Genomic DNA, 27,838 nt, shown 5'->3' with positions numbered 1-27,838 from the left:
ACTTGAACAACACGCCACACACACTCTGCGTTTATCACGGAAACGTATTGATGTTATAAACGATGTTTCGGATATTCTCAGCCTTCAGTTACTTAATAAACGTATTCCCAAGATCATCAGGGATCACCAGTAGGATTCACCCAAGAATACGAAAGGAACTGTGTTGGAAAGAAATGTCAACCGATGACCTGATAAAATTGACTGAAGAACGTTTAGCCCCAGTACAGAAATATGGTAATTCAACAGGAAACACAAGGTAGGTGCTTCTTTTATCAGTGATAAACCGTTCCCTTCCATGAAGATGCGTTGACGCTAGAGAAGGACTCTTAATGTGGGAATTATAGCTACTCTCCATTTTGATCAAACCTGACTCGAACATTCTTCAGTCGCTATATGATCCCGACGGGTTTAGCGCTTAAAAACAACAACAATAATTATACCGAAGACAAAATATCTGTATTACGGATTTAGCTCTTAAAAATTATTATTTAAAATATGTGATACACTAGAGTTTGGGGTTACGTTCCTGGCTTAGTAATTACTATGTGACTTAGCATGGTGTGGGAGTTTTCCTCTCTCTTCAATGTATGAGTTATAACTATAGCTATGTAGCGTGCAGGGAATACCACAACTTTGGTAGCGTGCAGGGAATACCACAACTTTGGTAGCGTGCAGGGAATACCACAACTTTGGTAGCGTGCAGGGAATACCACAACTTGGGTAGCGTGCAGGGAATACCACAACTTTGGTAGCGTGCAGGGAATACCACAACTTTGGTAGCGTGCAGGGAATACCACAACTTGGGTAGCGTGCAGGGAATACCACAACTTTGGTAGCGTGCAGGGAATACCACAACTTGGGTAGCGTGCAGGGAATACCACAACTTTGGTAGCGTGCAGGGAATACCACAACTTGAGTAGCGTGCAGGGAATACCACAACTTGGGTAGCGTGCAGGGAATACCACAACTTGGGTAGCGTGTAGGGAATACCACAACTTTGGTAGCGTGCAGGGACTACCACAACTTGGGTAGCGTGCAGGGAATACCACAACTTGGGTAGTGTGCAGGGAATACCACAACTTGGGTAGTGTGCAGGGAATACCACAACTTTGGTGGCGTGCAGGGAATACCACAACTTGAGTAGCGTGCAGGGAATACCACAACTTGAGTAGCATGCAGGGAATACCACAATTTTAGTAGCGTGCAGAGAATACCACAACTTTAGTAGCGTGCAGGGAATACCACAATTTTAGTAGCGTGCAGAGAATACCACAACTTTAGTAGCGTGCAGGGAATACCACAACTTAATTAGCGTGCAGGGAATACCACAACTTAGGTAGCGTACAGGGAATACCACAACTTTGGTAGCGTGCAGGGACTACCACAACTTGGGTAGCGTGCAGGGAATACCACAACTTGGGTAGTGTGCAGAGAATACCACAACTTTAGTAGCGTGCAGGGAATATCACAATTTTAGTAGCGTGCAGAGAATACCACAACTTTAGTAGCGTGTAGGGAATACCACAACTTGAGTAGCGTGCAGGGAATACCACAATTTTAGTAGCGTGCAGAGAATACAACAACTTTAGTAGCGTGCAGGGAATACCACAATTTTAGTAGCGTGCAGAGAATACCACAACTTAATTAGCGTGCAGGGAATACCACAACTTAGGTAGCGTGCAGGGAATACCACAACTTTGGTAGCGTGCAGGGACTACCACAACTTGGGTATCGTGCAGGGAATACCACAACTTGGGTAGTGTGCAGGGAATACCACAACTTGAGTAGCGTGCAGGGAATACCACAACTTGAGTAGCGTGCAGGGAATACCACAATTTTAGTAGCGTGCAGAGAATACCACAACTTGAGTAGCGTGCAGGGAATACCACAATTTTAGTAGCGTGCAGAGAATACCACAACTTTAGTAGCGTGCAGGGAATACCACAACTTGAGTAGCGTGCAGAGAATACCACAACTTTAGTAGCGTGCAGGGAATACCACAATTTTAGTAGCGTGCAGAGAATACCACAACTTTAGTAGCGTGTAGGGAATACCACAACTTGAGTAGCGTGCAGGGAATACCACAATTTTAGTAGCGTGCAGAGAATACCACAACTTTAGTAGCGTGCAGGGAATACCACAATTTTAGTATCGTGCAGAGAATACCACAACTTTAGTAGCGTGCAGGGAATACCACAACTTAATTAGCGTGCAGGGAATACCACAACTTAGGTAGCGTGCAGGGAATACCACAACTTTGGTAGCGTGCAGGGACTACCACAACTTGGGTAGCGTGCAGGGAATACCACAACTTGGGTAGTGTGCAGGGAATACCACAACTTGGGTAGTGTGCAGGGAATACCACAACTTTGGTAGCGTGCAGGGAATACCACAACTTGAGTAGCGTGCAGGGAATACCACAACTTGAGTAGCGTGCAGGGAATACCACAATTTTAGTAGCGTGCAGAGAATACCACAACTTGAGTAGCGTGCAGGGAATACCACAATTTTAGTAGCGTGCAGAGAATACCACAACTTTAGTAGCGTGCAGGGAATACCACAACTTGAGTAGCGTGCAGGGAATACCACAATTTTAGTAGCGTGCAGAGAATACCACAATTTTAGTAGCGTGTAGGGAATACCACAACTTGAGTAGCGTGCAGGGAATACCACAATTTTAGTAGCGTGCAGAGAATACCACAACTTTAGTAGCGTGTAGGGAATACCACAACTTGAGTAGCGTGCAGGGAATACCACAATTTTAGTAGCGTGCAGAGAATACCACAACTTTAGTAGCGTGCAGGGAATACCACAATTTTAGTAGCGTGCAGAGAATACCACAACTTTAGTAGCGTGCAGGGAATACCACAACTTTATTAGCGTGCAGGGAATACCACAACTTAGGTAGCGTACAGGGAATACCACAACTTTAGTAGCGTGCAGGGAATACCACAACCTAAGTAGTATGCTGGGAATACCACAACTTAGGTAGCGTTAAGACACTTGTGCAACATCTGGTTATCTTTATTGTAGACGTTTCGCCATGCAGTGGCTTTATCAATACAAATTCTTGGACATAATAAGAAAAACGAAGAACTATATACAAAAGATGAGGTAATCAGTCCCTCGGCCTTGGAGGTGGTGTTTAGAGCACCGTGGTTGTAGAGATTCTGAAGCTTCTTCGCTTCTGATGACCAGAGCTTTGGTAAGATGGGGAAGGATGGGTAAGGATGGAAATATTGGAAAAGGGTGGGAGGGGGGGAGAGGTAGGATATAAAAGGTAAGTGGCCCAACCACTTTGGTGCAATTTGAAAAGTGTATGTGAATTGATAAGATATTCTTTAAGGGGTATAATACTAACCCATCAGAGTCACATAGATATAATAGGTATATAACTACATGACTCTGAATTGGTAGTACTTATACAAGTTGCAATTGCTTTTTTTTTTTTTTTTTTTTTTTTTTTTTTTTTTTTTTTTTTTTTTTTTTTTTTTTTTCGCGATTGCACAACGGATATTTATACGACAAAAAAGGCAATATTTTCTGGCCAGTTTATGAGCTCGTGACAATAGCTTCTTAATGGTGGTGTCCAACAATAGTCAATAGCATAATTTTACATTAGAAAGTTATTTAAGATGTCTCCCTAATTGGGGGCGATGATTTTCTCAGTATACATAGAAAGGTTCTGGTAGTATCCAATCTTCTTCATCAGGTAAGTTGCTCAAAATCATGGGTCGAGGGTAATCATCTTTATGAATAAAACGACGAACCCTCTGTGGGAGAGTCATTCTTTGAGTCCTGTGAGGTGGAGTATTGATGGTGTAATCGGTGGTATTTATCACTTGTATAGGATGTTCTCTATCTGGCATGTATAGTTCTTGCATTGTATAAAGTTGTTTCTTTTTTAGGGTGTCAAGGCGTACATTTATGGCAGAAATATCTTGTTGTGTGTGTAAATCTGCCATTTTAACTTTGTCTCTCCTCCTGGTATCGGTAATAAAGCGAAGAGCTCTATTCTGGACCCTTTGTAACCGTAGCATGTTGGTCTTTGTTGTCAATGACATTGGGACACAAGGGTATTCGAGTATAGGTCTTATTATCATTTTATACAGATGTTTTTTGACATGTTGAGGGGCTTGATTGAATCGAAAGAGTCTGCTAAGACCGGCTTTGGCTGTGTTGATCTTTTTAGTTACATGAGATGTTGAGTGGAGCAGCCTGTCTATTTCATATCCCAAGATCTTGTTAGGGTTTCTAATGGCTACAGGTGTACCTCTGATGGAGATACCCCCTTTATCTTCGATGACAGGCAAGGAGACTGGCGCTTATATAGGCGTCAGTGACGCTCGATCACACAGTCCGATCATACAGTTGCTCTACACCTAGAAGCCTCTCTTTGACCCCGTCGGGGTGTAGAATTTATATTCTACAAACGTGATATCCTTTTCACAATGCTGTCGAATCGTGTGAAAATCAAACCTGTGAATGGTGCAATAAATGACTCCTCAAAGTTAGCTTTAGCTACCGTCGTTAAGACCCGCCTGCAGGTCAAATTTACGGCAATCCACTCTCTGAAAGACTCCTTCATTGTCGTCTGCACAGATGACACGGAAGCACTAAAACTAATGGACGACTCTTCAATCAGGACCCTACAAACACAACAATTCACTCTATCCCCGTCTCCATTCTTGAAGTCGAAACGTTCGGTCTTTGTGAAAAGACTTGACAATATCGTCACCTCTCTCTCTACTGAAGCACTGAAGACATCTATTGAGGAACAAAACACGTGGGCCTCGGTAGACAGCATCTCAAAGATCCCCAACGCCACATCAATGCTAAAGATTACATTCTCAGACATCTCCATGGCTGCCCAAGCTCTCTCTGACGGTCTGGCCATCTCATATTACCACATTCACCCAAGTCATATAGAACAAGAACGTTTCACATACATCTCCCACTGCTGGACCTGCTACTCCTATAATCACACCACCAAGGACTGCCCCATCAAGAATAAGAAGTTTTGTTCAAAATGTGGGAATGATGGACACGATTTCAGATCCTGCACCATTACTACAACACCAACATGTCTTAACTGCAAGGGTAATCATCATACCCTTGCAGCTAAGTGCCCACTCAGGAAAGAAATCATATTGAAGAAAACTAAAATTCTGAAGAAGACCTCCAATTCACCGACATATGCTGCAATAACCAAACCACAAACCGACGCCATCAAGACTCTACACGCTAATCTACAGGCACCATCGCCCAGCAACTCCCTCTCTCCACTCCCCGACGGTGCTCCTTCCAAGGTGCTGTACTGCATGGTGTATGCACACCTTGCAAACGCAGCAAGCCCCGGCACTTTCAACACCACTATTAACGAACTATTCCGTCTGAACAACATGCCTGCCTTCAATTTTCCGGAATCCACACCTTCAGAAGACATCCTCAAGATCCTTCCCAACGTCCTGAACTTTACTGCACCTGCAGACCTGTCTCCTGCCCAAGCAACTGCTCCTGTAACTTCTATAACCACTTCCACCGCTGACAACGTTGATCAAGTTGCCTCAACCACCGCCTCCCACATCTCCCAGCCTGCTGTTACACAACCATTACACCTCACAGCTGCTCCTGTCGAACCTCAGTCACCTGCTACCACCATTGTAGATTCTCCCAGTGAATCCACTCCAGAAGAGGAAGATAACGACGACTCCAGTAAACCCTCATGGGAAAACCTTACCTTTTACACTTCTCCTTCAAATACTGACACCATGACCTGTACTGAACTCTACAAAAGCCTCGGTGCTGGAACAGTCAAGTATGCATGTGAATCACCGCTTCACTTCACACTCACCCAAGTTCTTGAGTTCATCAAGCCTCTACGTTTCACCTTCAGCAACAAGGCTAAATTATACCACCTATCTAGAAGCAGCTTCAAAAAGTTTGAAAATGGCTCCATTGCTAACCTGCCTCCTCAGTTACACCTATAACTCCCATATGTGTTCTACCCTCTGATGTGACCTAGCCTGCTGCCAGCTACTCAAGATTCAAGACTTCAACTACAACAAGTTCAATGCAACAGTCCCTGCTATTCCTGTTCTCAAGTCTGCCCCACGATCGCCTTAGCTGCTGGGTTAAGCCCTGGCTCTATTTCTCTTACTAAGAACACTCCTCTCTAGAGCTATTCTTCATCTGTCCCGTCTTCCCCGCTCATCCCATTGGGATCTTACCTAAACTTGTTTGCTTGTTTGCTTTACTTCTTCTCCATATTGTTTCATACTATGGAACAATGCTCTTCTCCAGACTGAGGGACTGACCACCTCAAAACTTTAAGGGTGATGGACTGATTACATCGTCTTCAAGTATCTTCTGCTTCTATCAACCTTTCTGTACTTGACTGAAGAAGCCTACTGTGTAGGCGAAACGTTTCATAATAAAGATACCTAACTGTTGCATATGTGTCTTACCTAACAACCTGTCGGTATTTTATACCATTTTGTTCAATCTGTCAGACACTGCAACACAAGGGTATCTTGGTACAGACCTACAATCAACTTCGACAACTTCCACTAGTGAGAGGGGCTGGATTTGAGAGGGACCTGACCTCTCATCATCTGAGTTCTTACCTCTCCTAGTGGCCTACGTCTCACCTCTTGGCGCTATAAAAAGCTCCATCCTGACACTTCTTCTCCATATTGTTTCATACTATGGAACAATGCTCTTCTCCAGACTGAGGGACTGACCACCTCAAAACTTTAAGGGTGATGGACTGATTACATCGTCTTCAAGTATCTTCTGCTTCTTTCAACCTTTCTGTACTTGACTGAAGAAGCCTACTGTGTAGGCGAAACGTTTCATAATAAAGATACCTAACTGTTGCATATGTGTCTTACCTAACAACCTGTCGGTATTTTATACCATTTTGTTCAATCTGGTCTTGGTATCTTGACTTGAATAGAAGTGTGTGAGATCATTTTTATTGGTGGGTTTCCGATAAACTTGAAATCTTAGGTTGTTGTCTACTTTGTGAATGAGGACGTCGAGGAAAGGTAGCTTGTCATTGGACTCTTCTTCTAGTGTAAACTGAATCGCTGGTTCAACTGCGTTGAACCTTGCCTGAAGGTCCCGTACATCAAAACGTTTTGGAGTTATTACGAGGACATCGTCCACGTAACGTAACCAAGTGACGCTTGAAGGGATGATGTTGGCGAAGTGTTCGGACTCTAGGTGTTCCATGTATAAGTTGGCTAGGACGGCACTTATTGGGGATCCCATTCCCATGCCGTAGGTTTGTTTGTAGAGCTTGTTATTGAAAGAAAAACAGTTGAAATTAACACAGAGTTCAATCAAGTCAACAAAATCTCCGGGAGGTAAAGGAAGATTAAGGTCCTGGTTGACTTTACGTCGTAGAACCTCGATGGCTTTTTTGGTAGGTACTTTTGTGAAGAGGGAAGTCACATCCAAACTGCTAAGTTTCTTGTTACGGATGGAGAGGTTACGGATGCGGTTGAGAAGGTCGCCTGAGTGTTTAAGATGAGCGGGGCTGATGGTCCCCAGAAGGCAGGAAAAATGTTTTGCAAGAACTCCGGCTAGTTTGTGTGGAGCACTGCCTATTCCTGACGTGATTGGTCTGAGAGGAATATTGTGTTTATGGGTCTTGGGTAAACCATACATGTGTGCTGGTTTAGGGTTGCTTGGTAACAAGTACAGAAGTTTCTTCCCTTCTCTAGTGCGTTTGAGTATTTGTCTGGTTTTGTATAGAAAGTCTTTGGTGAGCGTCTCCCACTGTTGAGTGCTGATGGGTTCGTATGTCGGTACATATTGTCGGTAATTCTACCAACTTTATTACTTCAAGGAATGTTCTACTACCACTACCTCTCCTACCTGCCTCAACTGCAAAGGTACTCACCACACCCTTGCAGCAAAATGCCCTCTACGTAAAGAATTACCGACAATATGTAAAGTAAAAGGACACAAGTGCAACTAATGTGACATTTATTGTGGCAACGTTTCACTCTCCAGGAGCTTTATCAAGCCATTACAAACAATACATGGACACAGAGGGTATATAAAGGCTCAGAGTGAGGTGCAATACTAGTGAGGTAACATTTCGATGTTCACTAGTGGTAGTAGTAGTAGTGGTAGTGACAAAAGTAATACAATATGATAGAGAAATTAATTCGTACAAGAGTAAAAGGATATAAAAGCTATTACTTGGGTAACATAAAAATAGGTTGGACAAATATAGACTGGAAAGAGGCAGCTTGTTTCAGTGTTCACTCTCTGTAATGTGCTTTGAGTGAACACTGAAACAAGCTGCCTCTTTCCAGTCTATATTTGTCCAACCTATTTTTATGTTACCCAAGTAATAGCTTTTATATCCTTTTACTCTTGTACGAATTAATTGCTCTATCATATTGTATTACTTTTGTCACTACCACTACTACTACTACCACTAGTGAACATCGAAATGTTACCTCACTAGTATTGCACCTCACTCTGAGCCTTTATATACCCTCTGTGTCCATGTATTGTTTGTAATGGCTTGATAAAGCTCCTGGAGAGTGAAACGTTGCCACAATAAATGTCACATTAGTTGCACTTGTGTCCTTTTGCTTTACATATTGTCGGTAATTCTACCAACTTTATTACAAGTTCTGTCTTAGAAAATCATTGAAGAAACCAAGAAGAACAACTCTAAATCGCCAACATACGCCGCCATTGCAAAAATTCAATCAGATACCACCGAACTCCTTCAAGCTACACAACAATCATCTCCACCCAGCCAGTCCCTCTCTGCTCTTCCTGACGCTGCTCCATCCAAGGTGCTATACTGTATGATGTATGCACACCTCACTAATGCTGCAAACCCTGGCTCATTCAACACCACAATCAATGAACTGTTTCGCCTTAACAACATGCCAAACTTCAACTTTCCAGACTCGCCACCATCACAAGACCTCCTCAGGCTAATTCCAGACATTGTTAACTTCACCTCAACCCCTGGTCCTACTCGTATATCTGACCAAGACTGCTCCAGAACCAACACCACCGTCTACTGCCACCTTTCACCACCCACCACCAGCCCAACAAATCACAACCGACCAACACTCCCTGCTTCCTCTCAACACAGGCACAGATGACGAAATAGTACAAGAACATTATGAACAACCCTCGGACAACGACGAAGTAGTAGTCGAAGAAGTAACCGAAGAAACCACAGGCAACCGTTACCTAAGCCAAGCCTTTAATGGGTCTCTAACCTTCTACACCACCCCCAACCTCCCAACCGAAATGAGCGCAGCTGATATGCACCACTTAATGAAGGAGGGAGCTGTTAAGTACACCTGCACCAAACCTCACCAAATTCCTTTTGAAAACGCACTATCTTACCTCGTGATGAATCTGAACTGCTCCAACCTCAGAATGCAACTATTCCACATGTCCAAGAGAGACTTCAAAAGACTCAAGAGTGGCTCCATCACCAGCGAAGTGTTTACCTGGAGTTTACCTGGAGAGAGTTCCGGGGGTCAACGCCCCCGCGGCCCGGTCTGAGACCAGGCCTCCTGGTGGATCAGAGCCTGATCAACCAGGCTGTTTCTGCTGGCTGCACGCAAACCAACATACGAGCCACAGCCCGGCTGATCCGGAACTGACTTTAGGTGCTTGTCCAGTGCCAGCTTGAAGACTGCCAGGGGTCTGTTGGTAATCCCCCTTATGTGTGCTGGGAGGCAGTTGAACAGTCTCGGGCCCCTGACACTTATTGTATGGTCTCTTAACGTGCTAGTGACACCCCTGCTTTTCATTGGGGGGATGGTGCATCGTCTGCCAAGTCTTTTGCTTTCGTAGTGGGTGATTTTCGTGTGCAAGTTCGGTACTAGTCCCTCTAGGATTTTCCAGGTGTATATAATCATGTATCTCTCCCTCCTGCGTTCCAGGGAATACAGGTTTAGGAACCTCAAGCGCTCCCAATAATTGAGGTGTTTTATCTCCGTTATGCGCGCCGTGAAAGTTCTCTGTACATTTTCTAGGTCGGCAATTTCACCTGCCTTGAAAGGTGCTGTTAGTGTGCAGCAATATTCCAGCCTAGATAGAACAAGTGACCTGAAGAGTGTCATCATGGGCTTGGCCTCCCTAGTTTTGAAGGTTCTCATTATCCATCCTGTCATTTTTCTAGCAGATGCGATTGATACAATGTTATGGTCCTTGAAGGTGAGATCCTCCGACATGATCACTCCCAGGTCTTTGACGTTGGTGTTTCGCTCTATTTTGTGGCCAGAATTTGTTTTGTACTCTGATGAAGATTTAATTTCCTCATGTTTACCATATCTGAGTAATTGAAATTTCTCATCGTTGAACTTCATATTGTTTTCTGCAGCCCACTGAAAGATTTGGTTGATGTCTGCCTGGAGCTTTGCAGTGTCTGCAATGGAAGACACTGTCATGCAGATTCGGGTGTCATCTGCAAAGGAAGACACGGTGCTGTGGCTGACATCCTTGTCTATGTCGGATATAAGGATGAGGAACAAGATGGGAGCGAGTACTGTGCCTTGTGGAACAGAGCTTTTCACCGTAGCTGCCTCGGACTTTACTCTGTTGACGACTACTCTCTGTGTTCTGTTAGTGTAGCCAAACACTCAACACACTTCCGCAGCTCATAACGTGAGCCTCCCGACACCTGACGTCCCAACCAGCTCTTCACCTCAGCCTGAAGCATATCAGCCAGCGAGCACTGTCTGCAGTCTGCTCTCTCCTCTATGTCCTCAACATGCCCTCTCTACACTGCCTCGCAGTGCCACGCAGCTGGGTTTAGCCCTGGCTCTTTCATCTACAACTCAAGACCTTCCTCTCACGACTATTCATCGTCTGTCCACACTTCCCCACTCACCCACCGGAGTCCCAACAGAAGAGCCTGCTATGTGTGTTCTCAATGTCTGTCCCACGATCGACTTAGCTGCTGGGTTAAGCCCTGGCTCTATTTCTACAATTAAGAACACTCCTCTCCAGCACTATTCTTCGTCTGTCCCGTCTTCCCCGCTCATCCCATTTGGGATCTTACCTGAACTTTCGTTCGTTCGTTCGTTCACTTCATAATTGATACGAAGATTCAGCTATTAGTGTTGAATATCACCCTTCAACGATGCCTTCACCAACCAACTAGTTATATAAACTCACTTAGCAAAGCGATACTTTTTATTGACGAAGCTTTGTTTATTTTAGGACGAAGCGTTGTGTAATAAACAAACTGGCTTTTTTATATATTTTTTTCGCTTTTCCATCCGTGATATAGTTAAATTACTGATATTTAAATAACAAGTCTCGGTGTTACCGTGTTTCCAGTGGTGTTTCGTGAAGTCGTGTTTTAGTGTTTCCAGTGGTGTTTTAGTGTCTTCATTGATGTTTTAGCGTCTTCATTGGTGTTTTAGTGTTTCCAGTGGTGTTTTAGTGTCTTCATTGATGTTTTAGCGTCTTCATTGGTGTTTTAGTGTTTCCAGTGGTGTTTTAGTGTTTTCATTGGTGTTTTAGAGGTGTTTTAGTATTACCAGTGGTGTTTTAGTGTTTCCAGTGGTGTTTTAGTGTTTTCGTTGGTGTTTTAGTGAAGTGGTGTTTTAGTGTTTCCAGTGGTGGTTTTAGTGAAGTGTTTTACTGTTTTCATTGGTGTTTTAGTGTTTTCGTTGGTGTTTTAGTGAAGTGGTGTTTTAGTGTTTCCAGTGGTGGTTTTAGTGAAGTGTTTTACTGTTTTCATTGGTGTTTTAGTGTTTCCAGTGGTGTTTTAGTGTTTTCATTGGTGTTTTAGAGGTGTTTTAGTATTACCAGTGGTGTTTTAGTGTTTCCAGTGGTGTTTTAGTGTTTTCGGTGGTGTTTTAGTGAAGTGGTGTTTTAGTGTTTCCAGTGGTGGTTTTAGTGAAGTGTTTTACTGTTTTCATTGGTGTTTTAGTGTATTAGTGTTTTAGTGCTTCCAATGGTGTTTTAGTGTTTCCAGTGGTGTTTTAATGTTGTGGTGTTTTAGTGTTTCCAGTGGTGTTTAGTGAAGTGGTGTTTTAGTGTTTCCAGTGGTGTTTAGTGAAGTGGTGTTTTAGTGTTTCCAGTGGTGTTTAGTGAAGTGGTGTTTTAGTGTAGTGGTGTTTTAGTGTTTCCAATGGTTTTTTAGTGTTTCCAGTGGTGTTTTAGTGAAGTAGTGTTTTAGTGTTTCCAGTGGTGTTTTAGTGAAGTAGTGTTTTAGTGTTTCCAGTGGTGTTTTAGTGTTTCCAGTGGTGTTTTAGTGAAGTGGTGTTTTAGTGTTTCCAGTGGTGTTTAGTGAAGTGGTGTTTTAGTGTTTCCAGTGGTGTTTTAGTGTTTCCAGTGGTGTTTAGTGAAGTGGTGTTTTAGTGTTTCCAGTGGTGTTTAGTGAAGTGGTGTTTTAGTGTTTCCAGTGGTGTTTAGTGAAGTAGTGTTTTAGTGTTTCCAGTGGTGTTTTAGTGTTTCCAGTGGTGTTTTAGTGTTTCCAGTGGTGTTTTACTTGAGTGTCGTTTTAGTGAAGTTAGTAATAAGAGAGAACTTTTGCTCCTTCATCCTTTAGGACAGTTATGTTGGTTGAAATTAAAATGTTTATTTCTTGGTAAAGCTTATAATGTGTGGTTTACATATTATAAAATGTTAATTACAAGGAAGGCCACTAGCATGACTAGGCATTTCGAGCAGACTAATACTAATTCTTACACTCTACTGACACAGGTTATGGAGCATACTGATATTAAAGTTAGGTAACTGCAGTGATTAATTAGATTTACAATATTATCTACGACCCTTCATTTATACTCTCACCAAGAACCATGTGTGTACCCTAAAACCACGTATTAATGTAGACAGCCTGTACTGTCTGCACAGACAGCCCATGCTGTCTGCCAGCTCAGTTCATATTTCGCGCCACTAAAGTGCTGCCCTCTGGGCCTGTCTAGGTCTGGGGGAAGTTGGTCCCACACACACTAACACAGCGGCCTAGCAGTAAGACAAGGCCTAGTAGCTCTCTCCTCTCGTGGGATGGCCCTCCTGGGTCATGGGCACAACACAAGCTTGTGTACCCACCACGACTTTACAAATAAAGTAAAGAAGCCTCCGAAGACGTTTATCATTTACGCCCCGCTTGCAGATCACCAATTAATTCGTTATATTAACATGGCTACGTATCAGCTTACGGTGAAGTACCTCGAACGGTTTGCTTATACACAGAGTATGTTAAATATAAATTATGCAATTATCCTTATTGTCACGTTCCTGTCTGTCCGTTTAATAACAGACAGAATTTCTCTGTTCCAAATACAGTTAAATAAGTGACTGATAAGGTACCTCTAACACTGAAAATAATCTCGAATATTTTTTTTTCTACTGGACTCGGTGGATGCGCATGTTTTTTTTTTTGTGTGTGTGTGTGTTCGCGGGGCAGAACTTTTTTATCGTCTTCATCTTATATCTCACTTATTTTCGTTATGCTATGTTGTAATTCGTTATTTTTGTGTATAGAAGACATCCTAACCAAACCTAGCCTAAATAACGAAAACGCAGAGAAATTTGTTGCAAAATGATTGGGAGAAATCCCCATAGACTCATAGAGTTTAATAAAATGGCTGGGTCGCACTTCTTGAACATTGCGTGCTTGATCACCATTTTGAAATCTATAGACAGTACATTAATCCAGATAATATGTCAAAGTATCTTGGCTCAAGAAATCGGCAGTGAAGGGACTTGAGCTAGAGTTCGTCACGGCCACGCTAGCTGGAGATTCGTCTGTAAAAACTTGCATTTGTGGTCACAGAGGTGCCTGTGCTAACTTTCCTAGGGTGTAGAAATATATCTAGTTGGATGAATCTTATTGTGGCTAGCTGGTCTAGTGGCTAACGCGACGGGCTGGAGTTTTGAGACTCTATGACCGCGGGTTCAATCCCGCCCGGGGGTATGGTTTCAAAGTATCTTTTTTGCCGAAAATAAGATATCAGAAATTCTGAGCAAATATCCCGAATTTGCATATATGATCAAGAAAAAGAATGACACACTTGTAAATAATGTATATCCGAAAGAACTTCTTTGTGCCCTTTTCGGTTCTTGGCCGTAGGTCCTTTGTATCCATATGCTCTTGTGTTACTGCCCAGAAGATGAAAATGGAATGTTCAGTAAACTAGACACCAGCCGGATAATCTTATCTTAAGAGGTTAGCTATCAAACCTTACCAGCAGGATGCGTAATGTAGCCAGCCTTGTTACCGTGTTTTTTTTTTTTTTGTTTTTTTTTTTTGTAGATTAACGATATTATTATTATTGTCATATACCATTTTCTAGCGGCTTTCAGCAGCTGAATATTGAGACAGTATCGCCAGAGGCTCTCACACTTCTTTAAGTCGTTTTAAATGGATTGTGTGTCATTTCTAACAGCTTGTTCATATTAACCAGACCTGTATAAATATTCTAAAACATTTTTGTTGTATCTGAAATTGAGTGTATGAAGTTTTAAAGGGAAGTTTGTTGTGTAGTCTTCACATGGTGATGAATCCCTCACAATTACACTGGGCTGCATATCGTCTTTAAACTGTTGTACTATTGTAGTGTAAAAAAAAACCACAGAACAGGTGGGGCTTGAACCTATGGCAAACGAGGCCTGAAACTCGCCGCCCAGTTATATCAATGTAATGGTATAAAATTCCCGACAAGTAGCTAAGATAGACACAGGTGGAACAGGTATAATCAACATCGCGAGAAATTGCAGGACTGCTTGCAGTGAGCACCAGCAACCAGACTGCTGAGGCTATTAACAGGAAGACCTGGTGTCTGGGACTGGACCGCGGAGACGATGCTCCCGAAATTATGTACAGGTAAACTTACCTCGTTGCTAGGACCAGCCAGAGTGAGCGATGACGTCCCCTGCACCATATAGTTCCCCGACCATCCGGTGTAACCCAGGCCCTGCTCGGCTTCGTGGGAAGGTACGTCTTCCGTGGCAGGTGTGGTGGAGGAAGCCCCATAGTCCTCTTCGCACGTGTAACCTTGCTGCTGCTGCTGCTCGCTGAAGTTGGAGGTAGGTAGGGCTGTGTATGAATCCAAGCTTGTACCGCTAGTTCTGTATAGTCCCAAACTTGTATCACTAGTTCCGTATGATCCCAAGCTTTTATCACTAGTTCCATATGATCCCAAGCTTGTATCACTAGTTCCGTATGATCCCAAGCTTGTATCAGTAGTTCCGTATGATCCCAAGCTTGTATCATTAGTTCCATATGATCCTAAGCTTGTATCATTAATTCCATATGATCCCAAGCTTGTATCACTAGTTCCATATGAGCCCAAGCTTGTATCACTAATTCCATATGATCCCAAGCTTGTATCACTAGTTCCGTATGATCCCAAGCTTGTATCACTAGTTCCGTATGATCCCAAGGTTGTATCAGTAGTTCCGTACGATCCCAAGCTTGTATCAGTAGTTCCGTACGATCCCAAGCTTGTATCAGTAGTTCCGTACGATCCCAAGCTTGTTGTACCATTAGTTACGTATGAATTCAAACTTGATGTCCCATATAAATCCTGGGTATATGCATCTACAGTTCCGTATATATTCAGGCTTGTTGCGTCTACAGTTCCATATGCTGAGCTAATTGCAGTATCATCGTTGTAACCGAGATCCATTCTGTGTGTCTCGTTACTAAAATCTAAGCTTGTAGTGAAGTCAGCACCAGAAACGAGGTCGTTTCCAGTACCAGCGGTGCCAGGGGTGGAGTTGTTAAATGCCATGGTAAGAAGTGCAGCTGACCAAGTGGATGCTGACTCCGGGACGCCAGCTCTATATAAACTGATCACATTGTTTTCGTCTTGCGTCATTGTTTACTTTATTTGACCAAGTGGGCGCCGACCCCCGGGGCGTAATCCGGATAAGATGACCGTAATATTTCCGCCTGGCGTCACCAAATACTACCCTTCGGACTTTTCCTGCAGCTGTACTTGTCCCGGTTTCATTCATCCTCTTAACATTATAACTGAAACAGACATGTGAGTCAGGTTGAATCACCACAATTTTGTGTATAATTTTTTACTTTGTCTTGGCAAAGTTTCGTTTTCATATAAAATAAACAATACGGTTATTATTTTGAAAATTATTTAAGATTTTTTTCTGTGCACAAATATTCCAGTAGAATGTAAGGTAAATGAAAAGGATAAGCACAGTCAGGAGACGTGCAGTTGGATTCACCGAAATATTGGTAAATGTTTCTTTATTTCATAAAGGATTTATATCGGTTAATATGGTGTGTCGTGATATAGCAGAGGACTGATCATTTACAAGTGGTTAGGCATAAGATAAGAGTTTTTGTTGTTATTTTTAACTAGGGGTAGGGAGAGTTAGCCAGCCAGGATAACCTAAGAAAATCAATGCGTCATCAAGGACTGTCTGTCTTATTTCCATTGTGGTCCTTTTGTCTTGTCCCCAGGATGCGACCCACACCAGTCAACTAACACCCAGGTATCTACTTACTGCTAGGTGAACAGGGACAGTAGGTGTAAGGAAACATGCCCAGTGCTTCTACCCGTGCCTAGGATTGAACCATGGGCGCCCAAACCACAGTACGGGTGGGGTTAGAATCCATAGCATGTGAACTAAGTGCGCTGCCAACCGAGCCCCGGGACACTCACATATATGGGGTTGCAGCGGTTGATTCACAGCTCCTGGCCCCGTGTAGAGATGTGGCGGTGCGCTTACCCCCACTTCAAATACTGGCTCTGCCTATAATCACAAAACTATTGCTGAACATTTGACTCTGAATCAGCATTTAATTTTAAATTAGAATAACTGAAATAACGAACGCGTGGCAAGACCTGTATGGGACTGGTCGTAGGTGACCTGTGTGAACGTAAGTGATCAACACTGATAAGACTGACCATAACCTCTGTTTGTACTCACCTGTTTGCGGTTGCAAGGGTCGATTCAGCTCCTGTGTGTGTGTGTGTGTGTTCCCCTAATTGCGTTTGGATGGATCGAGGTACCCAGTTATATTTAATAAGAAATAGATCCTGGTCCCGCCTCGTAGCTAATATCGACCGACTTTGCTGATTCCTGGTGTTGAGTTCCCTACCGTACTGTAACTACTTTCGGGCTTGTATTTAGCGCCATACCGCCTATTCTCTTGCTGCCGTCTGGTGACCGAATTCAAACCTAGAACTGGTTGGGCGAAAGACTGTCCTCACTCGCACCAGATACCCTCAAGAGCCCCAATGGAAATAAGTCACTTTGACTTTTTTTGGGGGGGGTTATCCTAGGTAATTTACATATATGTTACTATGTATGATGCTTTGTGTAACTATATTTATGTGCACCTGTACCTAAATAAGCTTACCAGCAAGACGTACGTTCGGCCAACTCTCGCTTAGACAGTGGGCCTGGCGTGAGCTAGCAGCCTACACACCGCCTGTACTATTATACCCAATAAACCTAAGGCTCGCTTCCAAAGAATTATTATCACCCCACCAGAAAAATATATTTTAATATAGAACCTACCCTTGAAACTGTATAGAGTTCACCTCTGATTTTCAGAGAGTGCAGAGGTGGCCAGGTTTTAATGAGACGGGCGCTCGTTGCCTGAGTTCTGTCTTATACGATCCACTACATCCAGTGTTTCTCGCCTTCAGAGCAACACTCGCAGAGAAGACTGTTTTGAAATCTTTGACTCAAGTCTAGACATACACCGAGAGGTGTATGTCTCTCATTGTATACGGTATATACTGAGAGTTTAATCCCTGTACTAAGGATTAATGTGTTCAGACTTGTGGTGAAAAAAATTTCCACGCAGTCTTAATGATCCTCGTGTAGTCGATAGGCTTTAAAACCAGTTAACTAACCAAAGAGAAAGAGTGTAACCAGGAACAAACTGAATATTTAAATATATTGTCAAATGCACACAAATATTCTAATCTTGTGATCTACTTGAAGTTGCTCTGCTATCCACTGGTAGATTGTGAGCGAGGTTTCCGGTGCTCCTTCCCTACCTTTCTCCCGCCCACCCAGATGGATCTTCAACTTTCTAACCAATCGCACACAAAGAGTAGTGGTAAACAGAGTTAAATCAGATGCTGCCATAGTGAAGAGCTCTGTCCCACAAGGCACAGTACTCGCACCTATCCTGTTCCTTATTCTCATATCAGACATAGACAGAGATGTAAACCACAGCGCTGTATCATCTTTTGCAGACGATACTAGGATCTGCATGAGAGTGTCATCCATTGAGGACACAGTTAACCTCCAAGAAGATGTAAACCAAGTTTTCCAATGGGCAACAGAGAACAATATGATGTTCAATGAAGACAAATTCCAACTACTCCGTTATGGAAAACTGGAGGAAATAATAACTAGAACTGAGTATACTACAAACTCCAATCACACAATAGAGAGGAAAAGTAATGTGAGAGACCTGGGAGTGGTAATGTCAGAGGATCTCACCTTCAAGGATCACAACAATGCCACTATCACATCTGCTAGGAAACTGATAGGATGGATAATGAGAACATTCAAGACAAGAGATGCTAAGCCAATGATGATTCTTTTTAAATCACTTATTCTTTCTAGGCTGGAATACTGCTGCACATTAACATCCCCATTCAAGGCAGGTGAAATTGCAGAGCTAGAGAATGTACAGAGAACCTTTACTGCACGTATAAGTTCCATCAAACACCTTAACTACTGGGAGCGCCTGGAAGCACTTGACTTGTACTCACTAGAGCGCAGGCGAGAGAGATATATCATAATCTACACCTGGAAGATTCTGGAGGGACTGGTCCCTAATATGCACACAACAATCACTCCATACGAAAGCAAACGACTTGGCAGGCGATGCAACATAACCCCCAGTGAAAAGTAGGGGCGTCACTGGTACAGTAAGAGAAAACACAATAAGTGTCCGGGGCCCAAGACTGTTCAAGAGCCTCCCACCAGCAATAAGGGGCATTACGGGAAGACCCCTGGTTGTCTTCAAGAGGGAGCTGGACAGATACCTAAAGACGGTGCCGGATCAGCCGGGATGTGGTTCGTACGTTGGATTACGTGCGGCCAGCAGTAACAGCCTCGTTGATCAGGCCCTGATCCACCGGGAGGCCTGGTCGTGGACCGGGCCGCGGGGACGTTGATCCCCGGAATTCCCTCCAGGTAGACTCCAGGTAGGTAGACCCATCCGAACATCAACCCCTCCCTCCGCCCCTTGTGCTGCCACATGTAAGACGCCACTGTTATTGGGGGATAACTGTGTAAATATAAGTTAATTTAAATTATATTAAGCTAACCTCTTCTAACCTAGATTATTGTTGTCATTGTTAAGATCGTGCAGAAACTGACGCTTTGTAACGTGAAAACAAACATTGTTTGAATGGCAGGTTGTTCAGTTAATCAGAAACAGCTCTACACTATTCCTGGCCTCATAAGTCGTAGCATGCCTAATCTTAAAACTATATGTACTGTTTTCACAACTTTCTCACCCAAAACGTTTCACTTCCTAATTACCCTCAGACTGATATAGACTGTTTGTGTCTGTGCTATCGAATATTCTGAGTATTTTATATGTCGTAATCATGTTCTCTACCAGTTTTGTAAGGTTTAGTGTGTGTGTGTGTACTTACCGAGTTGTAGTTGTACAGGTCGAGTCTCGGCTCCTGGTTGTCCCTCTTAACTTCCCGCTGTATGGCCTCGTAGGCCCTATTAAAGCTGTGTATGGGGTCTGCCTTCACCACTGTATCAAACTCATTTAACTCTCAGACAGCGCTGAGGTTAGAAAAATACTTCCTAATATCTTCGCAACTTATTTGTATATTAACTTACATTCGATACCTTTGTGCACCTGTTGCCCACCTCCCGAACAGTGTTTCTCTATCCACCTTATCAAGCCAGTTTCATAAGTTTCCTTCCTCTCTGTATTCCACTTAACGCCGGGAATAGTCTCATTACTAACCTCTGTACTTTCTTTATACTCTTGACATTTATTAATGGAACTGGTTCCCACGCTGAACCTGACATTTGTTGTATACAGAATAATGAATGACATTCTGTGTGAGAGAGAGAGGAAGGGAGGGACGGAGGGACGAGGTGAATCACCCACATCAACAAACATGAGCACAACACAGTCAAATGGATAACGTTTCTGACTTAAGTATGGAACACTGTACAAGTCTCATATGTTGCACACAAATGTGTGTGTATAATGCGTTAACAATAAATGTTCAACATGCATCTTGACGTAAATAACGTGACATTAAGCATCAACATGCGTCTAAACGTAAACAACACTAACAACAATATTTAACTTTATATATCAACAATGTTCTGTACATAACTCAAGTTAAATATGTCTAGAGTTCAGAGTGTCAGCCGTGGCTGATTCAATCAGCCGTGGCTGATTCAGTGTCAGCCGTGGCTGGTTCAGTGTCAACCATGGCAGGTTCTGAGTGTCAGCCGTGGCAGGTTCAGAGTCAGCCATGGCAGGTTCAGAGTGTCAGCCAGGGTAGGTTCAGAGTGTCAACCAGGATAGGTTCAGAATGTCAGCTATAGCAGGTTCAGAGTGTCAGCTAGAGCACGTTCAGAATATCAGCCAGGGCAGGTTCAGGCTGTCATCCATGCCGGTTCATGATATCAGCTTTCGCTGGTTCAGGTTGTTAATCATGGTTTGTTCAGGGTGTCAGCCATAGCTGGTTCATGGTGTCAGTCATACATGGTTCATGGTGTCAGTCATGGCTGGTCAGGGTGTCAGTTATGGCTGGTGAGAGTGTCATTCATGGCTGGTCAGTGTGTCAGTCATGGCTAGTCAGTGTGTCAATCATAGCTGGTCAGTGTGTCAGTCATGGTTGGTCAGTGTGTCAGTCATGGCTGGTCATGGTGTCAGTCATGGCTGGTCAGTGTGTCAGTCATATCTGGTCAGTGTCAGTCATGGCTGGTCAGTGTGCCAGTCATGGCTGGTCAGTGTGTCAGTCATGGCTGGTCAGTGTGTCAGTCATGGCTGGTCAGTGTGTCAGTCATGGCTGGTCAGTGTGTCAGTCATGGCTGGTCAGTTTGTCAATCATGGCTGGTCAGTGTGTCAGTCATGGCTGGTCAGTGTGTCAGTCATGGCTGGTCAGTTTGTCAATCATGGCTGGTCAGTGTCAGTTACGGCTCATCAGGGGTTTGAAACAATATAAATATCTTACTGTGTTATTTCCTCACCAGTTAAATTTACTAAACGTTATTTAACAGTGTTTGTCTGGCTGTTGAAATAATACTTTAAGAACGTTGCGTCAGCCGTGTGAGGGACACGACTTCGTAAGAACGAGAGGCCGGGAACGAGACCTGTGAGTGTTTGAGAGTCGCAAACGTTTCTATTGGGCCGGTCAGAACGGAGGTAACTGTGAACATGAGTGAAACTTGTTCCCGGCTTTAAAGCTCTTCCACGTATATATAGGCTGGCAGGCGACCTCCTCCACACTCGTTTCGCAAGTATTTACTCTAGCACGTGAGTTCCCTTCGCTGTTTTATAACTATGAAGAAGAACTCCAGTGTACCTGCTCACTCAAAAGAAAAGTCTGTCAGACGTCGCCCTTCAACTAACAAATACAACATGGAGGACCTCCGTAGCGTCCTTAATGATGTCCTTCCCACGATGGATCAACAGAGTGGTTCTTCGGGATTGGATCCTTACACGAACTTTGACCTGGACCTGGTTTCGGACATGCTGGGGGCACCTAAGGTGATCCCCGAACACACTTATGCGAGAGACACGACCTATGGTGCTTCTGCAGCAGTATCCGGATGGAATCCACAAAGTTATCCAGTACCCGAGGCTGAATTTCACTCAATAAGTTATCCAGGACTTGAATCATCAGCGTTGGAATATGACCCACAAGGTCAGCTGAGACCGGAATCATCAGCATTAGACTTGGACCCACATGATCAACTTAGACTTGAAGATCCAGCAGTGGCATGGAACATTCTACTAAAGCTTGGATGTAATTTTTCAGCGTCTGAATTTGACTCAGTTGGCCGTCCAGAAGCTTCTGGATTTAACCCACATGGTCATCTGGGACTTGAGTCAGCGTTGGAATGGACGACTAACAGTTGCCAATCATCTTGGCATGATGATTACTCTGTAAGTTTACTCTTGCAGACTACTACTGTTACTACTCTCACCCAACCATATTTAAACTAATATTTAAATATGGTTTGTATTACTTATATCTTCATTTTTCAGAAATATCTTATATACACCGAAACAACAAATATTTACACACTAACAGTCGAACATTTAGGAATACATAATCATACATACAGTACAAACCTTCATGTACACAGAGAAGTCGAGACTCGAACTGTACAAGCAAAAAAAATTTAAATACAAATCACATTTTCTGTCTTTCCCACTCCACCATAAATTTATTGTCTTCTGCTCTTCCTGTTGTCTTCAACACACTTATTCTTCTTCTTCAGTTCTTTCCTATGAACCATACGGGATAACTGAAAACCCCAGGTTCCCTTCTTTTCTTTGATACATATGGAACATATACAGAGACTTTCAATAGTTTATATCCTCCTACGTTCAGCATTTTATTCTTAAATTTTTTTTCATTCCTGTAGTTTCCTCTACATTCACCATGCTGTACTTATTACTTCACTTCTGTCTTTTCTTACTAACCATATTACATTGTTCCTTGTCCTGGGATTTACATTTCTACCTCCATTTTATAGTGTAATAATTTATAAAAATATCCCTACCTCTCGAACCTTATTGTCTACCTACCCATCATGTCGCTACTTTCAGTTTTAAAAGATAAATTAATTTGTTGTCTTATTTTTCTCACCTTTTCTCTCTCTCTCCAGATCTCTTTATTATACGCAAGAAAATTTGCTGACAATATTAGACATTCTCTCATTTGCTGTTCACTTGCGTTAATTAACCACTTTTTAACCTCCATACAGTTTGTTTTCATTGTATCTTTTTATATTACATTATGTTAATGTATCCATGTGTATTTCCTTAACTCATATACTAATAAGTTTTTCATCTATAGCTGAGGAAGTTTTATATGACAATGCATTCCTACGGAAACTGTCTTGCAGTATAATAACTGTTACATTGTGTCTTCAGAGGATGGTTGACCCCAACGAGGTGCTGCCGCTCGAAAGTCAAAATGGTTCATCGTCTTCCTTTCTCCACGACCCTTCTGCCTCATCTGCTAATTCCTTCAGTGTGGATCGTCGAGAGTCTGTACCTGAAACTGCATACAATAGATATCCCACTGACATTGCCCACTTATCCGGATGTATGCTTCGAACCTCACCGAATGGCAACGTTCCTGACACAGCGTATGATGCCCACTCATCCACAGATATGCTGGGGGCAATACCTAAGATATATTCCCCAAATTTACAGGAGGGAAAACCTATATATCCCCTAGACTCTGCACTGGAAGGTGTGATGGCTAAAACGCCCGCTTCTAGAAAAGGTTACCGTCACAGAGTTCAGAGACAGTATAACCTAGAGGGAGAAGAGAAAGAACAACGTAAACGAAGTCTGAATAATGTGGCGTCGAAAGAATACCGCGAGAAGAAGGCAATATTCCAGAGGAGTTTGCCACAGCGGTTGGAAGAAGAGCAGAAGAAAAATGAGAAGCTGAAACTCTTGCAAAAATATTTGAAAGAGGAAATTATGAAGTACAAGAATAAGGAACGTCTTCCCGACTCGTAATATCTGTAGGAGCCTTAACCTGATACAGTACCTGACACAGTAACTGATGAGAGTCACTACCTGATAATTTCTGTTTGTGTTAAGACTGACGAGGAAGGGCCAAGTACCCGTCTTGTTTGGCACTAATAAGCTCAAATCTAGATATAAATCTTAACCAGATATGCCTGGAAGATGGGACAATCACAAGACAAATACAGCGTTTAACAGTTTTCTTTTTATCATGTGCTGATATTCACATTGTGTTTTTCAGCCCGCGACCAATCATGGACCAGCTAGCTCTGACTGGATAAGCAGTCCGTGATTTAGCCACTGAATAGCTAAGTTTCTTATAGAGAATCATGTAAATGATTGACCAATATCGTGGACTACCAACCAGCACTAAGGAGACAAACACTCGACAGTACTTTCACGAGACGGACGTAACTAACCCATTAATCAGAGGTCTTCAGGGACAAGACAGATTTTGTGTTGACACTGTCTCTTCTTATAGTCAATGTATTATATTTATCTTATTGTTTACATATTTTATTATTTATTGTTTACATTTTTATAACAGTTTTATAAAAATAAAGTTAAAGCTTATCACATGTTTAATTTACAGTATGTTTGTGTGAGATATAAATTGAGGTTGGAGAGTTGAAGGAGGAGGTTTTGCTTCTCCAGGAGGAGATTAGGAGGCTGAAGGTCCACCTCAATGGGTCTGGGAGAGAGTGTGAGGTGGCTGGAGTTGTGGGGAATGAGGCTTCTAGCAGTGAGGTGCAGTCTGTCTCTCGCTGTGAGGAGGCTGTAGTTGGGGAGGTAGCAACGGCTACCAGCAGTGAGGTGCAGCCCAGCACCTGCTACAAGTGGCGAGTGGTTCACAGTAATGGGAGGCGCATCAGAGTAAGGAAAGTTAAGAGTGAAGATCTGAAGGTAGGAAATCGCTTCTCTGTTCTTCAGGATGAATGTACTTCAGTGGCCAGTGAAGGTAAGGGTACTACTGCCCCTGCTAATGGAGGTAAACACATTCTTGTGGTTGGTGACTCTCAGGTAAGATATATTGACCATGCTTTTTGTAATAGGAATAAGAAGATGAGAGATAGAGTGTGCTTCCCTGGAGCTGGTGTTGGGGACATAGTCAACAGGCTGGATAATATCATGTCAGGTAATGGGAACAAGCCCATTATCTGTCTCAGTGCTGGTGGAAATGATATTGGGAAGGGTAGGAGAGAAGAGCTGCTAGATAAGTACAGGTCAGCTATAGATTTCATTAAGTCTAAGGGAGGGATCCCAATCATATGTAGCATCTTGCCTAGAAGGGGAGTAGGAAATGAATGGTTGTCTAGGGCAATTGGTGTAAATTGCTGGCTAGACGGATACTGCAAGGAACTTGCAATCCCATTCATTGACAACTGGAACAACTTTTATGGCAAACATGATATGTATGCAAGGGATGGGGTACATCTCTCTGGGGCTGGGGTGGTAGCACTTGCAGACTCGATTGAGAAGGCCATTGGTGAAATGCCTATGATTTTAAACTGATGGAAGATAGAGGTATGGGTGTGTGTGGGAAACAAGCAGGTTGCAACACTTGGGTTGGAAACAGTAAATGTATAAAAGGCATTCAGCATGAAGTTATAAATAAAGACAATAGATCAGGTCAGCAAACAAAGGGGGACAGCAGAGGGCAGCAAGGGACTAGCTCCCTTAAGGTTTACTATACTAATAGCAGGAGTGTAAGAAATAAGATAGATGAGCTAAGATTAATTGCAAGTGCAGGAAACATAGATATTATTGCTATAACAGAGACCTGGCTCAATCTGAAAGATAGAGAGATGCCCTCTGAATGTCACATACAAGGCTATAAATTATTCCACACTGACAGGGTCAACAGGAAAGGTGGTGGAGTAGCGATGTATGTCAGAGACAATTTAAATTGTTGTGTTAGACAAGATATTAAATTAGAAGCGTCAGCCACTGAATCTGTTTGGTTACAGCTTTTCGAGGGCTGAGAAAAACTAATTTTGGGTGTGATTTACAGGGCCCCAAATCTTGATAGGGAGTGCAGTAAACTTCTATGGGACGAAATTCGTAAGGCATCTACATATGAAAATGTTGTGCTAATGGGAGATTTCAACTATAGACAGATTGACTGGAGCAATTTGACAGGAAATTTAGAGTCAGGTGACTTTCTTGATACGATCCAAGATTGTTTTTTAAAACAGTTTGTGACAGAGCCAACTAGGGGAAATAACCTCCTTGACTTGGTTCTTGCCAGTAGGGAAACACTAATTAATAATCTTGAGGTTAATGATGAGCTTGGGGAAAGTGATCACAAATCACTCAGTTTTAATATATCATGGAATTCCCCTAATAATGGCAATCAAGTCTCCGTCCCTGACTTTCGCTTGGCTGATTTCATAGGACTGAAAAATTACTTAGGTGGGCTGAACTGGAATGACCTGACTAAGGGTCAGGTAGGTGGTGATGGTTGCCGATATGATGCTTTCCAGGGCATAGTTCTAGCTGCTCAGTCAAATTATGTTCCAAATAGGGAAATCAGATCAAACAAAAATGATCCTAAATGGATGAACAATAGATTAAAATATCTGATTGGTCAAAAGAGAGGCATATATAGGCAAATCAAAAGAGGAGAGGGGCAATTAAGAAATCGATATATTCAGTTAAAGAGAGAAAAAAGGGAATTAGAAAAGCAAAAAGAGATTATGAGGTTAAAGTTGCAAGAGAATCGAAGACTAACCCAAAAGGATTCTTTCAGGTATACAGAAGTAAGATCAGGGACAAGATAGGCCCACTCAAAAGTTCCTCGGGTCAGCTCACTGACAGTGATAAGGAAATGTGTAGAATTTTTAACACATACTTCCTCTCAGTTTTTACACGGGAGGATACCAGCGATATTCCAGTAATGATAAATTATGTAGAACAGGACGATAATAAACTGTGCACTATTAGGGTCACAAGTGACATGGTCCTTAGGCAAATAGATAAATTAAAACCTAACAAATCCCCAGGTCCTGATGAACTGTATGCAAGGGTTCTAAAGGAATGTAAAGAGGAGCTTAGCACACCTTTGGCTAATCTTTTCAACATATCACTACAAACTGGCATGGTGCCAGATAAGTGGAAAATGGCAAATGTGATACCTATTTTCAAAACAGGTGACAGGTCCTTAGCTTCGAACTATAGACCAATAAGCCTAACCTCCATAGTGGGAAAATTTATGGAATCAATAATTGCCGAGGCAGTTCGTAGCCACCTTGAAAAGCATAAATTAATCAACGAATCTCAGCATGGTTTTACAAAGGGGCGTTCCTGCCTTACGAATTTATTAACTTTTTTCACTAAGGTATTTGAGGAGGTAGATCATGGTAATGAATATGATATTGTGTATATGGACTTCAGTAAGGCTTTTGACAGGGTCCCACATCAGAGACTATTGAGGAAAATTAAAGCACATGGAATAGGAGGAGAAATTTTTTCCTGGATAGAGGCATGGTTGACAAATAGGCAGCAGAGAGTTTGCATAAATGGAGAGAAATCAGAGTGGGGAAGCGTCACGAGCGGTGTTCCTCAGGGGTCAGTGTTGGGCCCCCTGCTGTTCACAATCTACATAAACGACATAGATGAGGGCATAAAGAGCGACATCGGCAAGTTTGCCGATGACACCAAAATAGGCCGTCGAATTCATTCTGACGAGGACATTCGAGCACTCCAGGAAGATTTGAATAGACTGATGCAGTGGTCGGAGAAGTGGCAGATGCAGTTTAATGTAGACAAATGCAAAGTTCTAAATGTTGGACAGGACAATAACCATGCCACATATAAACTAAATAATGTAGATCTTAATATTACGGATTGCGAAAAAGATTTAGGAGTTCTGGTTAGCAGTAATCTGAAACCAAGACAACAGTGCATAAGTGTTCGCAATAAAGCTAATAGAATCCTTGGCTTCATATCAAGAAGCATAAATAATAGGAGTCCTCAGGTTGTTCTTCAACTCTATACATCCATGGTTAGGCCTCATTTAGATTATGCTGCACAGTTTTGGTCACCGTATTACAGAATGGATATAAATTCTCTGGAAAATGTACAAAGGAGGATGACAAAGTTGATCCCATGTATCAGAAACCTTCC

At 42.7% G+C, this 27,838-nt stretch overlaps 1 protein-coding gene across 1 annotated transcript; it reads left to right on the top strand.

Moving 5' to 3' along the window:
• LOC138852966 (uncharacterized) lies at nucleotides 1-24,275 on the top strand. The gene is made up of 2 exons (XM_070086848.1): nucleotides 1-256; nucleotides 23,105-24,275. Exon 2 carries the CDS (start codon nucleotides 23,108-23,110, stop codon nucleotides 23,702-23,704), a length of 597 nt encoding a protein of 198 aa, XP_069942949.1. The 5' UTR covers nucleotides 1-256; nucleotides 23,105-23,107; the 3' UTR covers nucleotides 23,705-24,275.
• Nucleotides 24,276-27,838: the final 3,563 nt, after the last annotated feature.

Source organism: Cherax quadricarinatus, chromosome 19 (genome assembly GCF_038502225.1).
Source record: "Cherax quadricarinatus isolate ZL_2023a chromosome 19, ASM3850222v1, whole genome shotgun sequence".
NCBI lineage: Eukaryota > Metazoa > Arthropoda > Malacostraca > Decapoda > Parastacidae > Cherax > Cherax quadricarinatus.
Note: the sequence above shows the minus strand (reverse complement) of the source record. Positions and strands in the feature narration are given on the sequence as shown.